Source organism: Trichosurus vulpecula, chromosome 3 (genome assembly GCF_011100635.1).
Source record: "Trichosurus vulpecula isolate mTriVul1 chromosome 3, mTriVul1.pri, whole genome shotgun sequence".
NCBI classification, from domain to species: Eukaryota; Metazoa; Chordata; class Mammalia; order Diprotodontia; family Phalangeridae; genus Trichosurus; species Trichosurus vulpecula.
Window position 1 is genome coordinate 292,246,196 of NC_050575.1, and position 25,247 is coordinate 292,271,442.

The 25,247-nt window shown below is 38.3% G+C and overlaps 1 protein-coding gene across 1 annotated transcript in view; it reads right to left on the minus strand.

Annotated features, from left to right (window-relative positions):
- The window catches only part of KIF13B (kinesin family member 13B), a 248,738-nt gene extending 229,275 nt beyond the window's left edge, over positions 1-19,463 (minus strand). Inside the window, exon 1 of the mRNA XM_036752476.1 lies at positions 19,387-19,463. Within this exon, the coding sequence (XP_036608371.1) occupies positions 19,387-19,441 (55 nt within the window). The 5' untranslated portion in view covers positions 19,442-19,463. The remainder of the gene's footprint in view (positions 1-19,386) is intronic.
- Positions 19,464-25,247: the final 5,784 nt, after the last annotated feature.

Consider the following 25,247-nt stretch of genomic DNA (forward strand, 5'->3'; position numbering starts at 1 on the left):
CAGTTCATTTTACAGATGAGAAAACTGAGGCTAAATGACTTGCCCAGGGTCATACAATCACTAAGTGTCTGAGGCCAGATTTGAAATGAGGAAGACAAGTCTTCCTGACTTCAGGCCTAGTGTTCTCATACTAAATACTGTAACAAGTCTAAGTTCCTACAAATGTTTCTTGAAAAATCTGTTATCTACATCAAATCCATCATATTAAAAAACAAATCCCAAATTGAAAAGAAATTTTTTAAATGGAAGAATATAAAACCAACCTTAAAACCATCCTACAGAGGATGACTAACAACTATATCTTAATTTGTATGAGCATTAGTCCTATTGTATTAAGATTCAGAGAGTTAATTTTTATCTTTCTTTAGTGATACCCTATCAATAGGGTCTTTTTTTAAAAAATGGTACCTCTTGTTTTTACTTCACACTAATTTCCCATAGATCCCAAGTCCCACCATACAGAAAGCATAGATTTTTTGTTCTAACCCACTTGATGAACATATAGCCATCCCTTTCCTCCTGCCAAAGACAATCCCTAGACATGCACTTTTGATCCCGTACCCTCTCTTCCCCAGCATTTTGCCCATCCTCTCCCGCTAATCTTTAATCTCTTAATATCTACCAGTTCCTTCCTGCCACCTACAAATGCACCCAAGTCTTCTCATTCTTAAAACAAAACAAAACAAACCCTTTGTTAGATATTACCATGCTTGCTTTGAATCAATAGCTTTCCTCCTCTTCTCAGCTAAAATCCTTGATCCTTGAAAAAGATGTCTACATTTGGGTATCCCCACTCCATCTCCATTCTTTTCTAAACTCTCTGCAATGTGGTATTCAACCCCACCATCCAAATTAAAATGAGCTCTCAAAAGATACCAATGATCCCTTAACTGCCAAATCCAAGAGATTTCCCTCCAACTCTCACCCTTCTCAATCTCCCCACAGCATTTGAAACTACACCTGCTCTGACTTCCTGAATGAATACTCTTTATTCTGTGGGTTTTCATGACACTACTCTACTCTCTCAGTTCATCTCCTGTGTGCCTGACCTCTCCTAAATCTCCTTTGCTGAATTTTCATCCGTATCATATCCACTAATTGTTGTTGACCTCTAAGACTCTGTCCTGGGTTCTTCTTTCCTCACACGATCTCATTTAGTGATCTCTTCAACTTGTGTTTGAGATGTCTACTGGACATCTAGTTTAAGACGTCTGAAAGGCATCCAGAGATATGGGACTAAATGTCAGCGGAGAGTTTAGGTCAGAAATAAGTAGAGTTGAGAATCACTAGCATAGGGATGATTTAAATCCACAGGAGCTGAAATCATCAAGCAATGTAGTATTATACGGAGAGCAGAGTGACCGGGACAAAGACCTGTGGGACACATGGTTAGAGGGCATAACCTGGATGAGGATCCAGCAAAGAAAACTAAGAAGGAGTGGCCAACTGTGTAGGAGGAGAACCATGAGAAAGTGGTATCCCAAAAGTTTATAGACAAGAGAGTATCAAAATGAGGGTGATCAACAGTGTCATTGACTGCAGAGGGATGAGAAAAATGATGACTGAGAAAAAGCCATTGGATTTGGCAATTGAAAGATCACTGGTAACTTTGGAGAAGGGTAGCTAGATAGCACAGTGGGTATAATGCCAGGCCTGAAGTCAAGAAGACTCGTCTTCCTGAGTTCAAATCTGGCCTCAGACACTTATAAGCTATGTGACCTGAGTCACTTAACCCTGTTTGCCTCAGTTTCCTCATCTCTCAAATGAGCTGGAGAAAGAAATGGCAAAATCCTTCCCGCATCTTTGCCAAGAAAACCCCAAGTGGAGTCATAAAGAGTCAGGCATGACTGAAATGACTAAACAAAAAACTTTGGAAAGGGAAGTTTTGGTGGAATAATAAGGTGAGAAGCTAGACTGTAAGGAGTTAAGAAGAGTGAAGGGAAAGTGGAGGCATCTGTTGTAGACAACCTTCTCAAGGCAAAAGAGATATAGGATCACAGCGGGCCTGGAAGAATCAAATGAGGATTTTTTGAGGACAGGAGAGCCACGGACTTGTTTGTAGGCAGTAAGGGAGAAGCCAACAGACAGAGAGAGATGGAAGATAAGTGGGTGAGTCACAGCAAGTAATCCAGAAAGCCAATAATACCTGTATATAATCCAGAGCTGACTGTAATTATATTAGTGACTGTGGATTACTCATTGGGATTCAAACCACATGCTAAATATCCAGGAACTCAGTTACTTGAAAAGGATGAATCTGAGCAGAGCAGCTTGTGTGCGTAATGAAATACTGTGTATCCTGATTTATGTAAAGAGATCCACTCCTGAGAGATTGTGAATAAACCAAATTTTGGTAAACTAAATCCTGTATTCCTGTATTACACAATAGTACTTTTTGAAAGAAACCCTAGTTCAGCCTGTCACCTGAAGTCCCTGACTTGGACAACTGCATAGTCTAATGGCCTCTATCCTTCCCAATCCATCTGCCACTCAGCTGCCAAACTGATCCTACTAAAGCAATATCTGACCTTGTCACTTCTCTGCTCAGAAAGCCTCATTATTCCCTCTAGAAGAATATTTGACCCCTCAATTTGGGCATTTAAAAACCTTTCACAATCTAGTTCCAATCGGTCTTTCCAGGCTGCCCCTACTGCGTTGTAAGTTCTAGTTACTTGCTACTTACTCCTCATGTACAACATTCTATGTCTATTCACCATTCTGTTTCTAACGCTCTCTTCACCTTCACTGCTTGGAGCTTCTCAGTCACTTCGAGACTCAGTTCAAATGCCATCTTCTACAAGGCTTTCTTGATTTCTGCCAATTATTAGTGCCCATCACCCAGAAACTACTTTGTATTTATTTTGTACATGTTTGAAATTTATTTATCAGTGTAGATACTACATCCCTCTCCTCCCTTTCCCATTTAATCTCCTTGAGGGCAGACCTTCTTGTTGTCATTGAATCTCGAACCCTAGCACAGCACCCAAATCATAGTAAGCACATAACGCTTGTTGAATTGAACTGAACCCTCATAAAAATCATTTTATAATTCAAATAATTACCTAATAATTTACTTCATAAATTTCAGAACTTTATAACAACATCTGAGACCCAACTTAAAAACACCCCTTACACACAAAATGTCACTACAGGAGCCCCCTATTGTCACCTCTACTCAATCATGAGAAATATTCCCATCCTAAATCCAAATTATGGACTGTGGGGGAGGGGCTAAAATGAGGGTTCCTTTCAAAAAGCATTATTCTGTAATATGTCTGTGCAAAATAGGCTAATAAAAGAGGTGTTAGTTTTTCACTTACTTGAATTAAATCAGAAGAGAGTGGAGAAGTATGTCAGTGGGAAATAGCCCAATAGAAGAGGTATTAATTTTTCACTTACTTGAATTAAATCAAAAGAGAACGGAGAAGAGCAGGGAATAGTTTCTCAAGGTTTGGGCAGCTGGGAATGAAGATGGCATTAAAGACTGCCCTCTATTGCTAGACGGCTATGGGCAGAACAGAGTTCCGTGACAGGGGTAATGGGGAAAAGTGGGAAGGAATGCTTTTACAGAGTCTGGGAGAGATGTGTTCTTAGCTTCTCCAAAGTCACAGTTGGAACTTGGAATGTTTTCCAATAAAAACGAGAAGAGAGAAAAGTACTAAACAGTTAGCTACATCATGTAGCTAAACATGTGAACAGATCTGGGAATCTAACCACCATTTATAACATTGTTTCTTTGGGAATATATGATTCAAGTTCCAGAGAATCACCTCACCAATGCACTTTTGGAACACAGCCTATTATAAATTGGGAACTAACTAAACGAATGAAGAGGGCACAGCTGAGCGTTTGTCAGGGGCAAATCATTTTTGGATTAGCTATTAGCGTTAGATTATGGCAGTATCTTCTCTTCTACATTACCTCAGGTCAGACAGTCAAACAAAACTGCTAATCTTTTTTTTGTTGAGGGATGTTAAGAAAAAAAAAAGCAAAAAGTTTCCTATCTAGGACTTCTGAGTGTGTGGATAGAACAGCCGACATCAGTGAAGCATGCCCAAGCAAAGACAACAGAATGAGATTACAGATTTTTAACTTGACGGGACCTTAGAGAATATCTAAAGTCCAATCACCTTCTTTTACAAATGAGGAAACTAAGGCCAAGAGGTTAAATTTCTTGGCCCAAATCAAACCAGTGGTAAGTGGCAGAGCTGGGATTCAAACATGTGTCCTCTCAAGCCAGCAACATGTATCGGGGGCCATGATGCCTCCACGGGGTCGCTGGGAGCGGCCTTTTGGTAATCCAAAGGGATTCTTCCCAGTGATACGTAAGTTATATAGGATGTTCCAAAAATCTAAGCTACTTTGAAGCCTGGTGTCCACTGCTTCCTGTTGCCCTATCAGATAAGCTAGCTAGCCTACACTTGCTTCATCTGTAAAGTGAGGGAAATTAGTCTTAATCTAAGGTCCTTCCTGCTTTAAATCTATGATTCTATAAATACATTTGGAATATTCTGGTCAGTTCTAGGCAATGCATTTTCAGAACGTGTTTATGTACATGTCTCCCCCAAGAGAATATAAGCTCCTTGAGCAAAGAGATTGCTTCATTTTTGTCTTCGTATTTCTAACATGGTACCTGGCACACAGTAGGTACTTAATAAATACTCGATGGACCCACTGAGGAAGGACATGGACAAGCTGAAGCAGATCAGTGGTAACTAGCAGGAATGGTGAAGGGACTGGAGGGCACATTGGAAAGTTGGGCCTAGAAAAAGAAAAGCTGGGGCTGGAGAGGTCATGATTCTTTAAAGATCTGAAGGATTGTCACATGGAAAAAGGATTAGATTTGTTCTGCTAGGTCCCAGAAAGCAGAAGTAGGAACAATAGGTGGAAATTGCAGGAAGGCAGATTAGGTCTCAATGTGAAGAAAAGCTTCCTACCAATTAGAGCTAACCAAAAGTAGGATGGGCTGCCACAGGAGTTAGTAGGCTCACTAAACATCTTCTAGCAAAGGCTACCTGTCCAGCTGTCAAGAGATGTTCCAGATATGTATTAAACCAGATAGGCCTCTAAGATCTCCTAACTGTGAGATTCTAAGGTTCTCAGAGCTAGTGCCATAAAATATTTTTATTAGCTGTCTGAATGAAGTTAAAAGTTACTGGTAAACGCCAAATAGGACAAGGATTCCACTGACAAAAAAACACAACCTTTTTTACTACCCAAAATACACAAGTAGTTAATAAATGTAGATTGTCAAGTTTAAAGATGGGAAGTGAAAAATTGTGTACAATCCTTCTAATCAATCTCTATATGATTCTTTTGCAAGCTTTAATTTTAAAATGAAAATAATTCCTCCAAAAAAACCCAAACCAGTCATCATTAAAATTTAAAAGATTCAGACTCCAATTAATATGCATCTCCCTTATTTAAAAAGTATATATCAAAATACAATAGGCATATAAATAGCAGTTTCTCAACATTTGGGTATACAAAATATAGGTTAAGACTGACTTAAATGTTACATATGGGATCCATTAAATATTAAAAAAAAAAAGGTGCTATCTTAAAATCAATGAAAGAGAGCAATGTTTTGGGTTTGTTTTTTTTTAGTTAAAGTATGAGAGTGAATTGGCCAGAATCACTGATTCTAAAGAGTGTTGGACTTTGAATCCAGATAAACCTTTGACCCAGTTTGATTATACTTCCAACACTTACTAGCTGTCTGACCATGGATAGGGAGGTAATTTAATGTCTTTAAGTCCTAGTTTCTTCACTTGTAAAATGGGGATAATAATACCTTGAATGCCTACTTGGGCACCAGAGGAAGTTGTGAGGATCAAAGGAGATAATGTACATAAAGCCCATCTACAAACCTTAAAGCACTGTATCTGTTAGGTGCTATCATTATTAATAATTAGTTGTTAATAATAATAACAGATCCCATAGCATCTGCCAAACAAACGAGGTCCTTTTCTAGGGCTAATTCCTTGGGTTAAAGATGAAAACATCAACAGCTGATAATCTTGCATATCCAACCAGCAAGTGAGTCATCATTTAACAGCGAATAATCACCTTAAACAAGACTTTCTGCTATGTACACATCAGTTATTGCTTTCTCCCCAATGACATCATAATAAAATTTGGGCTGGGCCTGGGATACTCCCTACATACAGGCTATTGCAGAAGTCTTAGTGCAGTTTTAAGCTTCAGTAGCTTAGACTTTTGGAATACCCTATATAACTTATGTATCACAGAATCCCTTTGGATTATCAAATTTTCATTCAGCTTTCTTAGCTTCTTCAGGAAGTCAAGAAATGATTGCTTTCAAATTATATCTAAAGTCCAGGAATACAAGTTTTCCTTGATTTACATACTGGATACCCTCTTGAAAACAAGCTCCCCTCCATTGCTCAGGAACCCACACATAGCATTCAAACAATCCCAAACATAACTAATGCTTCCAACCTCTTTATAACAATTACAATTTACTGGTTTTGTGTTCCAGTTCCTTAAGGATAGCTTACATAATAGATTGAAAGTTGGCAACTTTAGGTAAGGTGGTAAGAGTAGATTTTTTTTTTTTAATTCACAGGATGGGGGGTAAGGGGATTTTCAGAACTCTGTAAATAGCCTCTCGCTCAATCTATTCAGAAGATTGCAACAAAACAGTTTACTCTACTGGGTTTTCTTATAAGAGGGGCACAGACTATTTAAGAAGTCCTAGAAATTTCTTTACTAATATTTCTCTCTGATGTATTTCATGAAAATTCAGCAGCCCAATCTAATCACTGATTGCTAGATCCATTGTTGGAACATCACAATCTCAATCACTTAGCAAATATATACTAATGTGTGAAGGACACAGACTTTTACAGAGCTTACTCTAGAAGGGGGATAAACATATATGCAGATAATGATAATACACAGTATCATATTAGTAAGCTACAAAAAAATTCTACTTAAGATTATTCTGCCAGAATAAAGAGGAGGGGGAAATTGCAAGAGATGTTGCAAGGGCAGGGTTAGAGATGGAGATCTGAGAATTACCTCCATAGAAGAGTAGGTGGAAACTGAGAAGGCCAAGATCTGAGGATCAGGGGCAGAACACCAAGGAACACCCAGCTTAAGGGGTTGATAAAAAGATGGATAAAGAACCAAGAAATAGATCTAAAAGAAGTGGTTAAAGGAGAATGTGGTGCCTCTAGAGCAGATGACCTTAAGCTGGAGTCTATGAACCTGGTTTTTAAAAAAAATACTTTGATGATAGTATAATAGTTGTGTTCCTTTGTAACCCTATGCATTTCATTTTATACAATTAAAAACATTATTCTAAGAGAGGGTCTACAGGGTTCATGAGATTGCCAAAGGGGTCCCTTATATACACATTGCTCTAGAGCAATGGGTCTCCAACTTTTTGGTCTCAGGACCCTTTACATTCTTAAAAATTACTGATAACCTCAAAGAACTTTTGTTTATGTGGGCTGTATTTTTCAATTATTGCCAAGGGCAAGCTAGGTCTCATCCTTAACTCCTCACTATCTCTCACCTTCCATATGCAATCTGTTGCCAAAGCCTGTCAATTCACCTCTGCAACATTTCTGGAATACACCCCCTTCTCTCCTCTGACATTGCCACCACTTCTGGCACAGACCTTTATCACCTCACACCCGGACAATTGCAATAGCCTGTTAGTTGGTCCTCCTGACCCACCCTCTACTCCAAAGTCTCTCCCCACTTCAATCCATCCTCCATTAAGCCACCAAAGTTATTTTCCTGAAGCCGAGGCATGACCATGTGATCCTTCCCCCCCCCCACAGCTCAATAAACTTCAGTGGCGCCCTATCATCTTCAAGGTTAAATATAAAATCCTCTTTTTGGAATTCAAATCCCTTACTAACCTAGCCCTTTTGCCTACCTTTCCTTTCTGCTTATACTTTATACCCTCCCACATATTCTTTGATCTCATGGTACTGGCTTCCTTGCTGCTCTATGAACAAGACACTTCCATCTCTATCTAGGCTCCAGGCATTTCCCCTGGCTGTTCCCCATTCCTGAAATGTTTTCCCTCCTCATCTCTGCTTTCTGGCTTCCTTCAATTCCCAACTAAAATCCTACCCTCTACAAGAAGCCTTTCCCAGTCTCTCTTAATACTGTCCCGTTACTGATTATTTCCTGTTTATTCTGAATATAGCTTGTTTGAACATAACTGTTTCCATGTTGTCGCCCCAATTAGATTATAATACGACAATACAATAAACATGCTAAGCACCTATCAGGAGAAGGTACCCAGATCAGAGCATAATGATGGTTGGTTGAGTGGAATCCAAAGAGTGCAATAGATAGGAAATTTCTCATTCTGAGTTCCTCAAGGGCAACGACTTTCTTTTACCTTTATTTGTTTCACCTGGCACATATTATACACGTAATAAATGCTTACTAATGAAAGTAATCTATTATAGAAGTGCTTTTGGTTTAGATGGATATCACATCAAGCTTTCTTCTGACTTGTTTCCTTCTCTACCATTCTTCACTGTTTTGTCATGGATACTGCTCATAATCTTCCACCAACCATCTCTGTAATGTTCCCCGCAAAAGTTTACATTCTAAACCATTATTCCTCTGTTGCCATTTCTATCCAGCAGGAAGATCAAGCATGTACATGTATAGACATGCGGCATATAAATTGTAGACTATATATACTACACCATATGCTCTCTATATATACACAGAAATACCTATATATGCTTACATATATGCCACATGGGATACATGGGAGAGATATGCCAGGGCAACAACCATAAGTTTTACTGGGACTCTGAAGATCTTGGAGATCACTGATTTGGGGGACAGAATCTAGATCTTCAGTCTAAAAAGTCCAAGTCCTAATAAGTTTCTTCAGACTAAAAGACCTGGGTACCACTAATAGCTTTATAAATGACTCAATGGATGACTTATGGTAAGTTAATTATCCTTTCAACCTCAGTTATCCAACTGTAAAATGGGAACAGGCATGCATACCTAAAGATTCTTCAAAGAAATATCATAAAGACAAATGAGAAGCAGTTGGCCCTCTCAAGGAGAGGTTTCTATATAAATCAAAGTATATTATTTTCTAATCAAAGTAATTACATATTAGTTTAGCAGCAGCTAATGAGAAGACTTAAGACTGTCAGACTTTTGTGTATTAACTACAATAAAAAGAACAGTATAATGCAATTAAAACCTATTATATTTTTCTGTATGATGATAGGAAAAAAATAATGCCAAAGAGATGATTTAATAATCAGGTTGCCATTTCTATAAAATGCAGTGGTAACCTTTTTTCTTTACTATAAAGATGGATATTTTCTAAAAACAAATGAAAATTTGTGTGAAACTTCTAATGAAAAGCAATGTAATTATGCTAAAAAATCTTCATTACAATGAATAACACTAGGCAGACGTAACCCCAAAAGTTCAATTTTTCTCATTCATCTTTAAATAAAATATACAAGATGTAACCATAAAATAATCATATTTAGTGAAAACACCCTGAGTTAACCAAAAAAGCAAATCATTTTATTGATGTTGGAGGCCACACATGAATTCCAATGCTTCCATTTCTCAAAATATTTTTTGAGCTCCACTTTCAAAACACACACACACACACACATAAAATACACATACACACACAGACAAAGCACACACACACAAAATCAGTTCCAATGTTTTATAATCACATTCTTTACCAAAAACTGTCTTAACCTCAAAAATTCAATTTTTTCAATAAACTTAGCTCTGAATCTCTTCTCTCTTCAAAAACCAAATCCACTCTCAAAGAATAAAATTTGCCACTATAAAGGATTACAAAAGAATCTACTACAGAGGCAGAAGGAGGTCCCAGAAAAGGAATTCCAACAATGCTCTGGACAATAGCAGCATCACTGAAATTGTACAACTTCACAAGATGCCTACTCTACAGAAGACAACATTAGTTCTGAATTACCTTTTCATTCTTCTATTACACAATTCTTTCAAAGCAATCTATGATACAGCCAAGCTGTATACCCCAAACATCCCACATTCTCCCTCCTATTTTTATGCAATGTGTGACAGAACTCTGAATGTGGAGCTTGCCTGGGTCACTCACTACCTGTGTGACCCTAGGCAATCATTTAAGCTAAGTTTGTTTCCATCTATAACATGAGGAGGTTGGCCTAAATGACCTCAAAAATCCCTTCCAGCCACAAATCTATGATCCTATCATCTAAATTTCCCAATTTAGCCTTCAACCCTTCATGATACAGTCCCTTATCTCCCTCAACTCCCAACCAACTCCTTTTTCCTGTCAGACCCCCTTCTTTAAGGCACAGCCCACACCCTCCACCCACACATGACTGGCCATATCCTTCACCTCCTCTAAGGTCCACCTCAAGTCCCAACTCTTCTGGGAAGCTCCCATAAGTGACCTTGGACCACACTAGGTCCCTTCTGTCAGCACCATACAACAAGTTCATTAACAAAAACATATATTAGTCTCTCATCGTTTCTCATGTCCTTGAGGACAGGTACCATGAATTATGCTTCTTTTGAATCTCATACAGCACCTATTACAGGGATGGAGGAACCAACAGAGTAACTTCAAAATTATTTGTCAAACTAAATGTATTTTTAGTCATATTATTTTCCTGGGAATCTTAGTTGCTTAAGTCAGATAGGTAGCAGTCTGTACTGACAGAGTTAAGAGCACAGTTTTGAGCTCCATACGGATCAATTAACTTTGATGGGTTCCATATCAACATATTACATTATCAAATGCCACCAAACTTTCTCAAGAATGTACGATTCTGGTAACTGGGTAGCCTGATAAAACTATATGGATGGATAAATGCTAAATTCATTACCACTACTGGCAAAACAACTAAAAATATATATCCTAATGATGACAACAAGTGTATCAGTAGTATTCATATATCACTGACCTCTAAAATTAGAAGATATAAATGATAGCTTCAAATGGATATTATTGCAATCTAAAAGAATCTTACTTATAAAAGAAAAAGGAGGGAGAGGCCTTTCAACCCTATTTATATAAATCCAAACCCAAGTTATTGAGCTGACAGTGAGAACAAAAGATTGTTGTGGTAGATGTGTGTCTCATTCACCATCAGAATATCAAGTAGATGAAAGCAAACAGTTTCCTTCTGTTCCAGAAAACACAGGCAGAAATTGTCATCCATAGCCCTGACACCTGGCATAAAATAATTATTTTTTAAATGACCATTATTCCCGATTTAAGAATAGACTCTGAATATGTACTATAGAGAGAGAAATGCTTGTACTAGACATGTTTTCATCACCCTCCTGCCCTCAAGAAGCCTCTCTCCATGTGAAGAAGAGAACACATACCAAGTCTTCCTTCAAAAGAATTCCTGCTTACCTCATTTCCTTCTGTTGGATTCTCATCTCTTCAAGCCTATGCTGAATGTTCCAAATAGTTCTTTTTCATGCCTGACATTTAAACACGTTCTTCCCCTCTTCCAATTTACCTATCCCCATATTCGGTCTCTATCATGTGCTACAATTTTAAATAATTAATTTGAGCTTCAAAGTTCCAAACCCAAAACTGACCCTTCTCCCTTTTATTCCATGCTTTCACCTGACTTGTAAGGGGTCTTAGAGGTCAGTGAGTCCAACCTGCCTCTCAGCAAGAACCCTCTCTACCACATACAAGAGGTTGCTAGTCAACTCGAATACAGTCAGTAATGGGGAAACCACTACCTTGCTCCACTTTTGGACAGTTCTAGTTGCTATAAATTTTTTTCCTTGTACTCGATCAAAACCTGCCTCCATAAATCCCACCCACTGCTGCTAGTTCTCCTTTCAGGGGTCCAACAGAACAACAATAATCCCTCCAGAAGTCTTAGGGGAGCACCAAGAAGACCGCAATCATGTACTCCCCTAAGTCTTCTGCTCTCCAAATTAAGCATTTCAACTTCCTTCAAGTAATCCTCAGATGGCATGGTCCCCAGTCGCCTTCACTAACTTGGCTATGCTCTTCTAAGCAGGTGAACATACACTCCAGATATGTTACAGCCATGTGGGTGGCCAAGCACTGTGCTATGCACTTTACAAATACTATCTCACTGGACTGCCACCTCCACAATAACCCAGAGAGTTAGGTGCCATTATTATGTACATTTTACAGTTGCAGAAACTAACCTTTGTCTAGAGATTAAGTGACTTTGTCAGGGTCACACAAATAGTAAGTGTCTGGGGCCAGATTTAAACCTGGCCTTCCTGACTCCTGGCCCAGCATTTTATCCACCGTGGCACTGCTTAGCTGCCTCAGAAGAACTATCACCTCCTTCCGTTGGATCCTATGCTGCTTTTATTAACATGGCCCAAGATTAAATTTGCTTATTTAGCTGCCATGTCACATTTTTTACTCATATTAAGCTCGTAATCCTCTAAAACCCCTAAACAAACTGCTGTCTAGCCAGGGCTACCTACCCTATCTTGTACTTGTGCAGTGGGTTTTTTGAAACCAAGCCTTTAGATTTATATCTACCAAATTTTACCTTATTATCTCATTCACAAGAGCTTCCAAGAGCTTTCTAGTGCCTATAGAGATGGCTAATTTGACTGTGGTTTGGGGACAGAATTCTCGCAAACCATTAAAAAAAAGTTTACAAGTACGTTTAATTTAACAACTAATCCATTTATTATACTGAAATTAAACAATGGTGTTTTACATTTGGATACTTAGACATAAAGCATGAAATTTCTTTATTATAATTTTTTTATTTAATCATCAAATTTTTTTTTCTAGATTCATACATGAAGCTATGAAAACTGGTATTTATTGAGAGCACCTAGAAAATAATTCTCTAAATTTCTTTGTCTAGAATTCAAGCTGACTCCAATCTATATTTCCAGCCTTCTCTCTTGCTGCACAATGTAAAACCTTCACATAGAAGCCAGCTAACTATATTCATAGTACCCCCACCAAAACAGCTTGTTCATTCTTGTCTCTTCACCTTTGCTCTTCCTCTCCAAAGGTATGCGGGTAAAGGTTGAACAATCAGCCCTCCCCTCAAAAAATGTGCACAACACAGAATCTAAAATTTAATCTGTATTAACATTTTCTCCATCACTTAAGTCAGGGCTGTCCAATCTTAGGTTTTTATTGAAACGATAGGCAATATATTCTGATTTGCCATTTTAGTGAGAGCTCTGCAGTAGTTCAGCCTTGTTTACTAAAGCATTTATGTAAATTTCTATGCTGGTAGGCTGCATTTTGGACAGCCCTGACTTAAGTCAATTAATGAAACAATAAATCAAGCGCAGTTACAGCATCACCAATTTCCAAGGTATAAATGCCCACACTGAAAATTTAACCATAGACTTCTTGCTATGAGCAGGCTCCATGAACGTAGGCTGTGCCTATCGAAACGGTCCTTCCCTCCAGTTCTCTGCCTATCCTAATCCTATCCATCCTTGAACTTCGGTCTTCCACATGAAGCCTTTTCAAAAACTCAGCCTCTTTGTTGTTGTTCAATCACATCCGGCTCTTATGACCTCATGGACCACAGCATGCCAATACTGTCCATGGAGGGGTTTGCCACTTCCTTCTCCAGGGGATTAAGACAAATAGCGGTTAAATGACTTTCCCAGGGTCACACGACTAGTAAGCATATGAGGCTGGATTTGAAGTCAGGTCTTCCTGACTCTAGGCCTAAAACTCCTATAGTACTATAGTATTTACCATCTATACTATTTATTTGGCACTTAATGACAAAACATCTTATATTGTTGTTTAACCTATTTAGTATGTTATCTACTCAAATAGATCATAAACTAGTTCCTCAATGGTAAGAATGTACCTTAATGGGTATTCCCCCCATCCCAAAAAGGCAGTATATACATAATATTAATGCTGTTATTTTAGTATGCAATTAATATTAGAATTAGAATCTCTCTTGCATGCTCCCTAACCTCTCAGTCTTTCTCACCTGACCTACTCGGCTAAATTCCTCCTGCTATTCAAAGTCCAGTCTTCTCCCACTAGACAGCAGAGACCTTTCTCAAACAACAGCTGATCTGCACAACCTTAGACAGGCACTCAGTAAATTTGTCAATTAAACTTTTATAAGTACTTATAAAATTTCCCCAATACACTGGTTACCTAACTTCAAACTTCTGAAGAAGCAAACAGTCTGCCTTCATGACCCAACAGGTGTTATAAGTTATGCTTGTAATACTTTTAATTCATCCAATAATTATGCATGAATGAGTGTACTTCACAGTATGCAGAACACAGGAGGCATCACCCTGTCAACTGCACAAGTCTGAAAGATAATTTATTCTGATAGTCAGTATCTATTAGGAGACAATTTCCCAGTCATGACAAATTTCCCTTTGCTTCCTCACTATTTAACTTTAATACTTTAGAAAAACAAAGCTATAATTCCTGACAAAAGTACATCAAAGAATTATCTATGACCTGATTACAAATCTCCCACTTGCTAAATTAGAGTTTAATGTTTAACATGTAAAATAACTAAATTCATTTATCTAATGTATGCATAATTTTGAATAAAACTGAAGGTCCTGTTCTTTGCTCATTTAATGAATGTTAAAAAAAATCCTAAAAATACATAAATACATAGAACTGACACATAAACAGGTCATAACTGGAAACTTCTCACAGTACTGGGGCAACCAAAGTTTAACTTTGCCCTGAAATAAGGCTATGAGGAATTCCAAGCTTCAGAGTAGATTACATAAAATATAAACAGTAATTCATTATATAGTTTCCTCATCTATAAAATAAGGTGTTAGAATTAGAAGATTTCCAAGGTCCCTTCCGGGTTTTACATGGTCTGATAGAAAAAAACTTGGTTTGAACTTTTACCAAGGTGTGGTATTTACTTACCCATCACTTAAGTTTTTTTCAAAGTTAATCAATTTCAAAATACCCTCCTAAAGAGAAATTCAGTTCTATTTTTAAGCAATATTTTACAAACTCTAGTAGTTTATAAATCATTAGCTTTAGGTTCCCTCTGCAGTTTCCCAGAGTGACCCTCAAATTTATGTGAATATCTACTCTGTGTAGCATAACGATGATGAAAATAATAAGCATTTTATAGTGCTTCACAATTATCTCATTTGATCCTCACAACAACACTGAAGTAGATGTTATTATGATCCCCACTTTACAGAAGAGGAAATTGAGACAAATAGAGGTTAAGTGACTTGGCCAGAGTCACATAGTTAATACGTATCTGGGGCCAGGTTTGAACTAATAAAGTTCAAAAAAAGGATTTATTTTAACACACACATTTTTATAATCTTCAGGAATTATAAGGCACTATAAGGTGAAGGTAACAGGGAAACTTTTCCACCTTACAAAATGCAGTATAATTACTTTATTTATTTTAAAAAATAGGGTAAGAAAGATTGATTCAATGTTAAATTAAAAATCTACACAACCCTGGGCACCTTTAAGGTCTCTTCCAGTTTCACAACTCCAAGACTCTACGTACTCCTCAAAACTCCTATACTATACTGACAAAGAATATTATAATCATATTAATAATCATTGGGGGTGAACAAGAATCAATTATAAAACATATACTTAGATGAATATGATCTCACCCATGTCATTAGCTGCTCCCCTCCCCCCTCAGCCCCCATCAATGCAGCCTACAATCCATTTACACCTTAGCAACCCCTATTAAATATCTATCACATGCTGGAGGCTTTCCTCCGATTCTTTTCCTATATCCTGGATACCAGCAGTCACACTATCCCTCTCTCACTCCATCTATTTTTCTAGTCAAACATGCCCTTGGTAATGTCCTTTACCCCACTTGTCAAACTTAAGTCATTATTAATGGAGCCTCCTACCATCCACCATAGGCCTTTTCATTACCCTGCAATTCTGATTCTCCTAACATCCTGATATTCCATGATACCAGGCCATAAATCATCACTGGAAGATGAGCATCGAAATCAGGTAAGGCATTAAGCAAAAAAAAAAAAAAATGTTCACCAATGTCACTGTACGATGTCCTACACAAAATTCAAATACATTCCTTGTGGATGATGAAGTCTCCACATGATCAATTTCCAGATGACACCGTATTGATAGCACTGAGCCTTGGACCACCACAGGGCTTCTTCATAGGAATTCAGTTGTTCAAAAGAGATCCATATAGAAAGAACAAAGCCAATGAACACATACAGCCCGATTACAAAACACAGTTGGATCAGCAACCCACAGAGTTAGTTCATCCTCACAAATATCTTAAACTTGAACAAGCATTGAAGGTAAACAATGAGTTTAAAGTAACTGAAAAGGAGGGGAATGTACCAAATTGCATTTGGGAAATTATGCTATACTTTCAATACTTCCAAGCAACTTCCTGCTACCATCTTTAAAATACAAATATTTTATCCCAATCCTGCTATATTCCTGTAGATCATTGAATACTAGGATCTCAAATAAAAACCCTACCTTTCAGACTTTCCCAAATATTTGTGAAAAGGCAATCAAAAGTTGTTCTGAAGTCCCTCTCCTCTGATAATTTCTTGATATGCTTTTCAAAAAGTCACAGTTAAGGTTCATAAAAATACAATGAACTAAAATAAAGTGTCCTTGAACAAAAGGACAAAGGCTTTATGAAAAATTTTATTGTTTGTCTAATTTAGCCCTGCTGTTTGGGGCATGATGTTGAAGAGGCCAAGGTTGTGAGTTCAATCTGTGGTCAGAGAACTCGAGGTAATTTTACACTGAGGAAAACTCTTCTGGCCACAGAATGCAGCCCTGACCTTTTCACGAATACAAGCTGGAACATTACTGAGAACACAACTCAAAGCACATGTCCTATTGGTGAAGGATTAGTAATATCAACTTCCTATCCACAGGGCAGCAGATAAACCCATGCCTCTCTCCCCATCAGAATCACAGAATTTTCATAGCTGGACAGGAACTTTCTAGGATCATGTAGCCCAAACCCTTGGCTCTGCAGTGTGTTGAGGTGACTTACCATAACTATTCAACAAGCTTATAACTTCACTTAATTGTGAAATGAGCCTGCAGAAGCAGTTGTGGGTAGCACCTGAGAAGTTACATACTAATTTGGAATCTTAAGAACGTGTCACTTACCAAACTATGCCCTGGGACTATACTGATAAACCACAGTGCTGAACAAGATTTAGCCTTTACCTGGTTTCTCACTCGAAGTTCCCCTCTTTCTTTCTCTCTGTACAATATTATAGGAAATGTTTCCAAAATATACTTTCAACAGAGTCTCTGAGCACTAGAACTTTTTGCTGATGAGATGACAAATATGACCTCAAGTGAAAACAGAAGTTTCTCAACAGTAAAACAAACAAACAAAAAAAAACATCATCCCTTCCCCCAGTCCCAACTCAGTGTTGTTAAAACACTGTTTAACACGGTCTGGTATTTAGGAATCAGGTATGCTGAATCAAAGATAAGGTTTTTATACTTGGCTATTTTCTTACAGCGATAAAGCCAAATTCTCTTTTATTTACTCAGCCATGGGCTAAAGGCTTCTGGGTTAAATTTGCGGTAAAAATCTATCAGGTATAGATTACATGGAAAAAAATGCCCTTGGATTCAAGACTTATGCTTTCCGTGGTTCTATTCCAGATAGAAAACTGGTGTCGGAAGATGAGGTTTCAAGGTGAAGGGGGAGAAGGGAAGGAAAAGGTAAAGAGGTAGGGTTGGAAGACGGTTCCACCTAATCCTGGCTATACCATTCACAAGCTGTCAGATCCTAGGGCACATCAATTCTTTGAGTTTCAGTTTCCTTACCTGGAAAATGGGTATATAATGCTACCCTACTCTACGTACCTTCTCAGGGTCCCGATGAGAATCAAATGAATAAATAAATAAATAAGTTGCTACAGAGGCAGGTTATTGTGAAAAGGGAGAGACTGGAATCCTACAAAGAAGTGTAAAGTTCAGGAAGGCTCCTCGGTTTTACTCCTTGCAAGGGCAGCTAGATAGGGCAGAGGAAAGGAGAGCTGGGTTTAGAATACGGAAGAACTGAGATCAAGTCCAGCTGTCTGACCTTCAGCAAATCATTTAATGTTTTGCTCAGTTTCCCCAGCTGTAAAATGGGCATCACAGCAGCTGCCTCCTAGTACCTTCCCTCTGAGAATACTCCCACTTTCTCCTGTCCCTATTTTGTTTGTACACAGCTGTCTGCTTGTTGTCTCTCGCATTAGACTCTGAAGTCTTCGAAAGCAGGAACTTGTTTTTGCTTTTCCTTGTATCCCCGGAGCTTAACGCAGCGCCTGGCACATCACAGCTTAATAAATACTAGCTGACTGACTGATGAACATGATAAATTCTTTCTCTGAGGCTCAGATATGGAGCCATCTCCGTCAGAAAGTTTTCCTGGAGTGTCTTCCCCACTCCCACTTTTAATTGTCCTCTCCCATCTTGCTCCCTGAGAGCAGGCGCAGGTTTTAACTGTCATGGTTTGGGTTGGGTTGGGTTGTTTTTTGTTTTTTTTTTGCCTTCCTATGTACCCCAGAGCTGAGCCCAGTGCCCAGCACATACAAGTTTACCGTCTGACTTAGTTAACTTGTGCATCAAGCCTTTACCTGCGTTTAGGCTTATCTGAGGGAGGGCATTCACCCAGCCCCTACACTAAGCTCCCAGAGGGAAGGGGCCGTGTCCCTTTGTATCTCGCTATCACCAGTCACGGCACAAGTGCCTGGCACACAGGGGGCACTTAATGTTGGCTTCTGGAGGAGGGAGGTGGAGAAAAAAGAGGAAGGAGGTAGAGGAGGTGGAGGAGGACAGAGAAGGGAGAAGGAGGGAAGATAGGAGGAGGGAAGACAGAGGGAGTGGAGGAAAAGGAAGGTGGAGAAGTGAGGACAGAGGAGAAGAAAGAGGGAGGAGGAAGAGATAGGAGAAGGAAGAGAGGGAGGATGGAGAAAGAGGAGGAAGGACAGAGGAGGAGGAGGGAAGTAAGCTAGAGAAGGAGGAGGGAGGTGAAGGAGGAGCACGGAAGAGAAAGGAGGACTAGGAGAGAGTTGGTGGAGGAGGAAGAGGAGGGGGAGAGGACGGAGGAGGGGGGAGATAGAGAGTGGACAGAGAACAGGGAGGCAGGGGGACCCCTGCGGGGCTGAGCAGGGGGCAGCTGGACGACGTGGAGTCCCAGACAGCTCAGAGAAGGGGCAGCCCAGCCGGGGCAGGACGTGGCGCTCCGGAGAGGGGGGCGGGATCCGGGCCGGACGCGGGGCCAGGGCGCCGCGAGCACCTGCCGCCCGGCCGCCCGCGAGCCCCGCAAGAGAGCTCCGAGCAGAGAGCCCCCGGCCCCCTCCCACCTCGTGCCTCCTCCTCCTCCCTGCCCCTCCACTCACCGCGTCGGTTCATGGGCCGGATCCGCACGGCCACTTTCACTTTGGAGTCCCCCATTCTCCGCGCCGCCGCCGCCAGCGCTCCCGCTCGGCTTCCGTCTCCAGCAAGTAGGGCAAATTGCCGGGGATGACCGGAGAGGAGGGGGCCCGAGGGAGCGAGGGAGGGCGAGGGGGCGGGGTCAGGCCGGATGGAGGGCGGGGCTTTCCCTGTCACCTGATTTGTGCACCGTAGGGTACCGGCCTTATTCCCGTTGCATGCCGGGAATTGTAGTCTTCGCGAGTTACCCTGGGATAAGTGGGGCGGGAAACCAGTTATTGCCTTCCGAAATGTAAGAGTATTAACACAATGGCGCGTTAATAAGTGTTTACTGGTCGGTTCTCCAAGGGGGAAAATGTACGCACGAAACACTTTTAAAATCCAACCTGCATTTTTCCATATTTTTCCATCACTTTTTAAAGTGTTATAGATCAAACAACAAAGCAATAAATCAAGCCCTGATTTGTACCATTTACAGAGGTGTAAATGCTCACCCTGAAAATTCAGCCATCAACTCTAAAGGGCCAGTATGAAGCATACCCCTGTTTTAGCACTAGGTGGAATCTCAGAGGTCGTCTAATCCAAGCCCCTCATCTTAGAGATGAGGACCTTAAATATTCCATTTCAATAATATTATATATCATAATTTATTCAATCATTTCCCTCTCATTGGGCATTTAGCTTATTTCTTCCAGTTTGTTGTTTTTTCCCCATTACAAATAATGCTGCTAGAACCAGGAGAACATTTTACACAGTAACAGCGACATGGTGCTGTGACCAACTTTGATAGACATAGCTCTTCTCAGCAATACAATGACCCAAGACAATTCCAAAAGACCCATAAAAGAAAATGCTATCCACATCCAGAAAAAGAACTATGGAGTCTGAATGCAGATCAAAGAGTATTATTTTCACTTTTTTTTTCTTTCTCGAGGTTTTTCCCTTTTGTTCTGATTCTTCTTTCACAACATGACTAAGGTGAAAACATGTTTGACATGATTGCACATGTATAACCTATATCAGATTGCTTGCTGTCTTGGGGAGGGGGGAGGGAAGGGAGTGAGGAAGAAAAATTGGGAACTCAAAATCTTAAAAATATGAATGTTAAAAACTATCTTTACATGCAATTGAAAAAAAGAATAAAATACTATTAAGTGTAGAAAAACCCATTGCCAGCTAAAATTACACAAGAAGCAGGAAATTGGAGAAGAATCCTTCCAACAGGTTTCACTGATAAAGGTCTCATTTCTAATGTATAAATGGAAGGGATTCAAATTTATAAGAATAACATTTATTCCCCATCCGATAAATAATCAAATGATATGAATAGGCAGTTTTCAGAGGAATACAAATTATTAATAACATAAGAAAAAGTTCTAAATCACTAATAATTAGAGAAATGCAAATTAAAACTATTTGGAGGTACCAAAAATGACAAATGCTGGAGGAGCCATAGGAAAACAGGTGCATTAATGCAGTACTGATGGAAGTGTGAACTCCTCCAGCCATTCTGGAAAGCAATTTGGAACTATGCCCAAAAACCTATTAAACTGTACATATCCTTTGATACAACTACTAAGTCTATACCTCAAAGAGATCAAAGAAGGAGGCAAAGGACCCATTTGTACAAAAATATTTATAGCAACTCTTTTCATTGTGGCAAAGAATTAGAAACTAGGAAGGTGCCCATTAGTTGGGAAATGACTGAACAAGTTATATGTATTATGTGATGGGATGCTATTATGCTGTAAAAAATTGTCAAGGAGGTAGTTTTAGAAAAACCTGGGAAGACTTGTATGAACAGATGCAACATGAAGAGAGCAAAACCAGGTGAATATTTTATACTATGCCACAATACTATAAAGACAAATAACTTTGAAAGACTAAGGAATTCTGTTCAACACAAGAGAACCAACCATAGTTCCAAAGGTCTCATTATGAAACATGCCCTCTTTCAGACAGAGAGGTGATAGCCTCAGAGTGTAGATTAAAACTATTTTCTTTTACCTTTTCTTTTCTTAGGCATGGCTAATTCTGGAATTTGTATTGTGTGACTATACATATTTGTAAAGGTTTTGCTTTACTGCTTTCTCCATGGATGGGGGAAGGAGAAAATTCAGAACTGAAAATGAAATAAAATTGAATTAAAAAATGTTTCTATAAATAATTATCTTTTAATACTTAGCTCATTTTTCCTATTACCCCTCAGCACCATGTTCCCAAAAATGGAATTATCAATTATAAGCAAATAGTTCAATGATTTTTCCAATATACAACATGTCCCAAAAATCTTAGTGCAGCACTAAGACTGTTGGGACACCCCATGTTGCCAAATTACTTTGCCAAAAGATTTCATTAGCAGTTCTACTAGCTGTAAATGGGTGTAGCTACATGTTCATCCGTAGCTTATCAGCATTAAGCTTTGTCTTTCATTTTCATTTCCCTTGGCATTGCTTGGCATGTTATCAAATGATTGTTTATAATTTATTTTCTTTCACAGATTGGTCATGTTCTTTGACCATTTATGCATTAACCATTAATCTTGAATCATCTTCATATTTACTGACAAATCTTAAGTGTCCAGTGGAATGTAAACTCACTAAAAGCCAAAGTTGCTTTAGTTTTGTCCACAGTGCCTTGCATGGTCTTAATGTTAATTGGTTGAATATCAATTTGTTATCTTGTTGCCATATTTCTAAATCTATTTTCTTTTTCTTTTGATATTTTTTGGGAGGGGTGTACAGAATTTTATAGTAAATCAGTCAATCAACGAGCATTTATTATTCTATGCTGGGGGATACAAAGAAAGGCAAAAAACAGTCCCTGTTCTCAAGAAGCTCAGAGTCTGATGGGGGAGACAACATGCAAACAATTATGTATAAACAAGCCATATACAGGATAAATTGGGGGTAGTATGAGAAGGAAGTCACCAGCATAAAAGGTAATAGGGAATCCTATAGAAGAATTTTTGGCTGGAACTTGAAGGAAGCCAGGAGACAGAGATGAGAAGGAAGAGAATTCCAGGCATGGGGAATAGCTAGTGAAAATGCCTAGAGACTGGAGATAGAGTGTCTTGCGTAAAAAATATACTTTCACTGAGCATATCCATGTGGTTCCTAACAATATCTTCTACTTAATAGATTTATAATGTATTTCTCCTCCACAAATGACATATACTATTCTCTTTGCTTTTACCTTTTTAAAAGCATTTTTAAAAATGTTTAAGTCTACTATGACATGGTCTAGGATGTGGAATATTAACTCAATTGTTCTTCTATTTTCTAATAAATTTATTTCTGTTCTTAATTTTATCTCTATTTTTTAAAAACTTTCATTTGATCTATTACGTTGTCCCTTTTCCAGTGTCTTTAAGTACAGGCTTAATTAATGTGCTTTCTTCCTTTCATTAATAATGTAGGAGTTCAACACTACACATTTGCCTCTCAAATTGCTTTGGCTGCATCCCATAGATTTTGGCATGTAGCATTTGTGTCTTCATCATCTTTTAAATATATTGTTATCTTTCTTATTTATCCTCTAACCTAATTATTTGATAGCTTGTCAGGTTTTTTTCCATGTAACTTATCTTTTACTCATAGTATTATCATTTATTTCTAGTTTTATTGCATTATAAACTAAAAATACATGTACAATTTTTACCTTTTTTCAGTTTGCCACAGATTTTTCTCTGACCAAGTATATGATCAATTTTTCTAAGAGTCCCATATAAACTTGAAAAAAAAATGTATATTCCCTGCTTCTTCTACTTAGTTCTTTCCAAATAGCTGTTATTTCTGGCTTATTTAAAAAAGCAATCAAGACCTAATCTTTTTTTATTGTTTATATATTCACTAGATTTGTGGTTCCTGATAATGAAACATTGACATCCCTTACTATTCTTACATTTTTGTCTATTTCTTCTTGCATTGCTATTAACCTTTCTTTTATCAAAATAACTGTCAGATTGGTGTGTGTAAATTAAGAATAAATCATTTGTTAGTTAGTCCTTTTACCGTATAATGCCTTTTTCTGTCTCTCTTGACATTTTCTCATTTGAATTCAGTTTTTTCTGACACCATTACTGTCACTCTTGATTTTTTTAAACTTTCAGTTGTATGTTAAAAAGGAATTCTTAATTTTAATCTACCTATATCTCCAATATCTCTTTCTATGAATTGTGTTTCCTATAAGCAACATATTGATGGGTGCTGTTTCTTGTTCTGTTTTGTAATTCTTTTTCTTCTAGCAGGAGAATTCAAACCATTTGCATATGTTGATTTCAATTTGATTGATTTTTTATTTGATTTGTGTTTCTGGCATTTCTTTTCCACCCTATACATACTTCTTATCTGCATGTTTGGCATTATCTAGAAAGAGTGAAGTCTATATTAAACTTCTACAAATACTTCTTTAAAATCAATTAATGAACCAAATTACAATTCTGTCTGTCAAACTGCCAACTCTTTATAATTACCTTTGAGATCTGATCCTCTTTTTGTTAGTGAAGGGGGCACTGACTTACGTTTAAAGGGAGGAGCAGGAACTAGGTGTAGCTGAAGAAAAAGGGGATAAAGGTCATTAGCTTCACCCTTTCCCTCCATGTTGGCTAAGTGAAACTTCAGAGTAAATGGCTCCATCACTAGCGCCCAGGTCTTTGATGAGGGCTAAAAGGCATTTTCTCGTGCAAACCCAAATTTTACATAAGCCTGGCCAAATTGTTAGGGAGACTCAATTTTTGGAAAAAAAGCTTTTAATAGTGTTGGTTGCTTCTCCTTAAGAGCATCACTGATAGGATTATAGATTTAATTATTTTAAAATTTAAAATTAGGTAATAAGAGACAATGGGTTAAAATGAACAGGTTAGTTTCAGGACCTACTGACTGATTTTTAAGTGTTTCTTTAAACTGATTCCCAGAAAGAAAAGATTCCCAATGTAAAATGCAACATCCATAAAATTCATGATGGCAAAATTTTTTTGGTTCCTCCCTTTCAGAGGCTTCACAGAAAGAAAGCAATTAGAGTAACATGCATCCCCTTGGATTTGGTCCTGTGGGATTAAATCTTCCTTTCTTTTCCTTCCTTCTTATTTAATTTATTAACATGTTACATAAAAATAAAATAATAGATTTTCCTTCTACCCATTCCCTCTCTCCTGACCCCTTTAGCTAATAGGATGTATGAATTCTAATATCCTAGATTTCAGAAAAACAGAGAAGGGAAGAAAAAATTAAGCATTTACTAAGTGTCTTCTATGTGCCAGCCACCGTACTAAGCACTTTATAAATACTATCTCGTTTGATCTTTGTAACAGCCCTAAGAGGTAGGTAATACTATTTTGCTCATTTTACAGTTGGGGAAATTGAGGCAGACAGAGGTCAAGTGACTTACCCAAGATCACATAGCTAATAAGTATCTGAGATCACATTTGAGCTCAGATCTAGTTCCAGGATACTATCCACCATTCCACCTAGCTGCTACCTCTAATGAAATGATTCATTGAAAGACAATAAATAATTTTCCCAATTTCTAAACTAGCTTCTGGGCATTCTGGGTTGTTGATCAGTATTCAAAAGTGCAGAAACTCACTGTGAACAACAATAAATCAGATATCACCCTTTGGTGATAAGGGCCAACTTCATGTTCCAAAATTATATTTCCTGAACCTCAAAAGTCTTAAATGCTGCAAAGACAAACTGTACAGAAAATAAACTTTTATTTTAACTAAGCTTTCACTTTTAATAATAAACCACTTATTGTGATTGGAAAGGCAACATGATATAGTAGAAAGAGTGTGCCATCTGTCATCAGAGTACCTGGGTCTAAATCC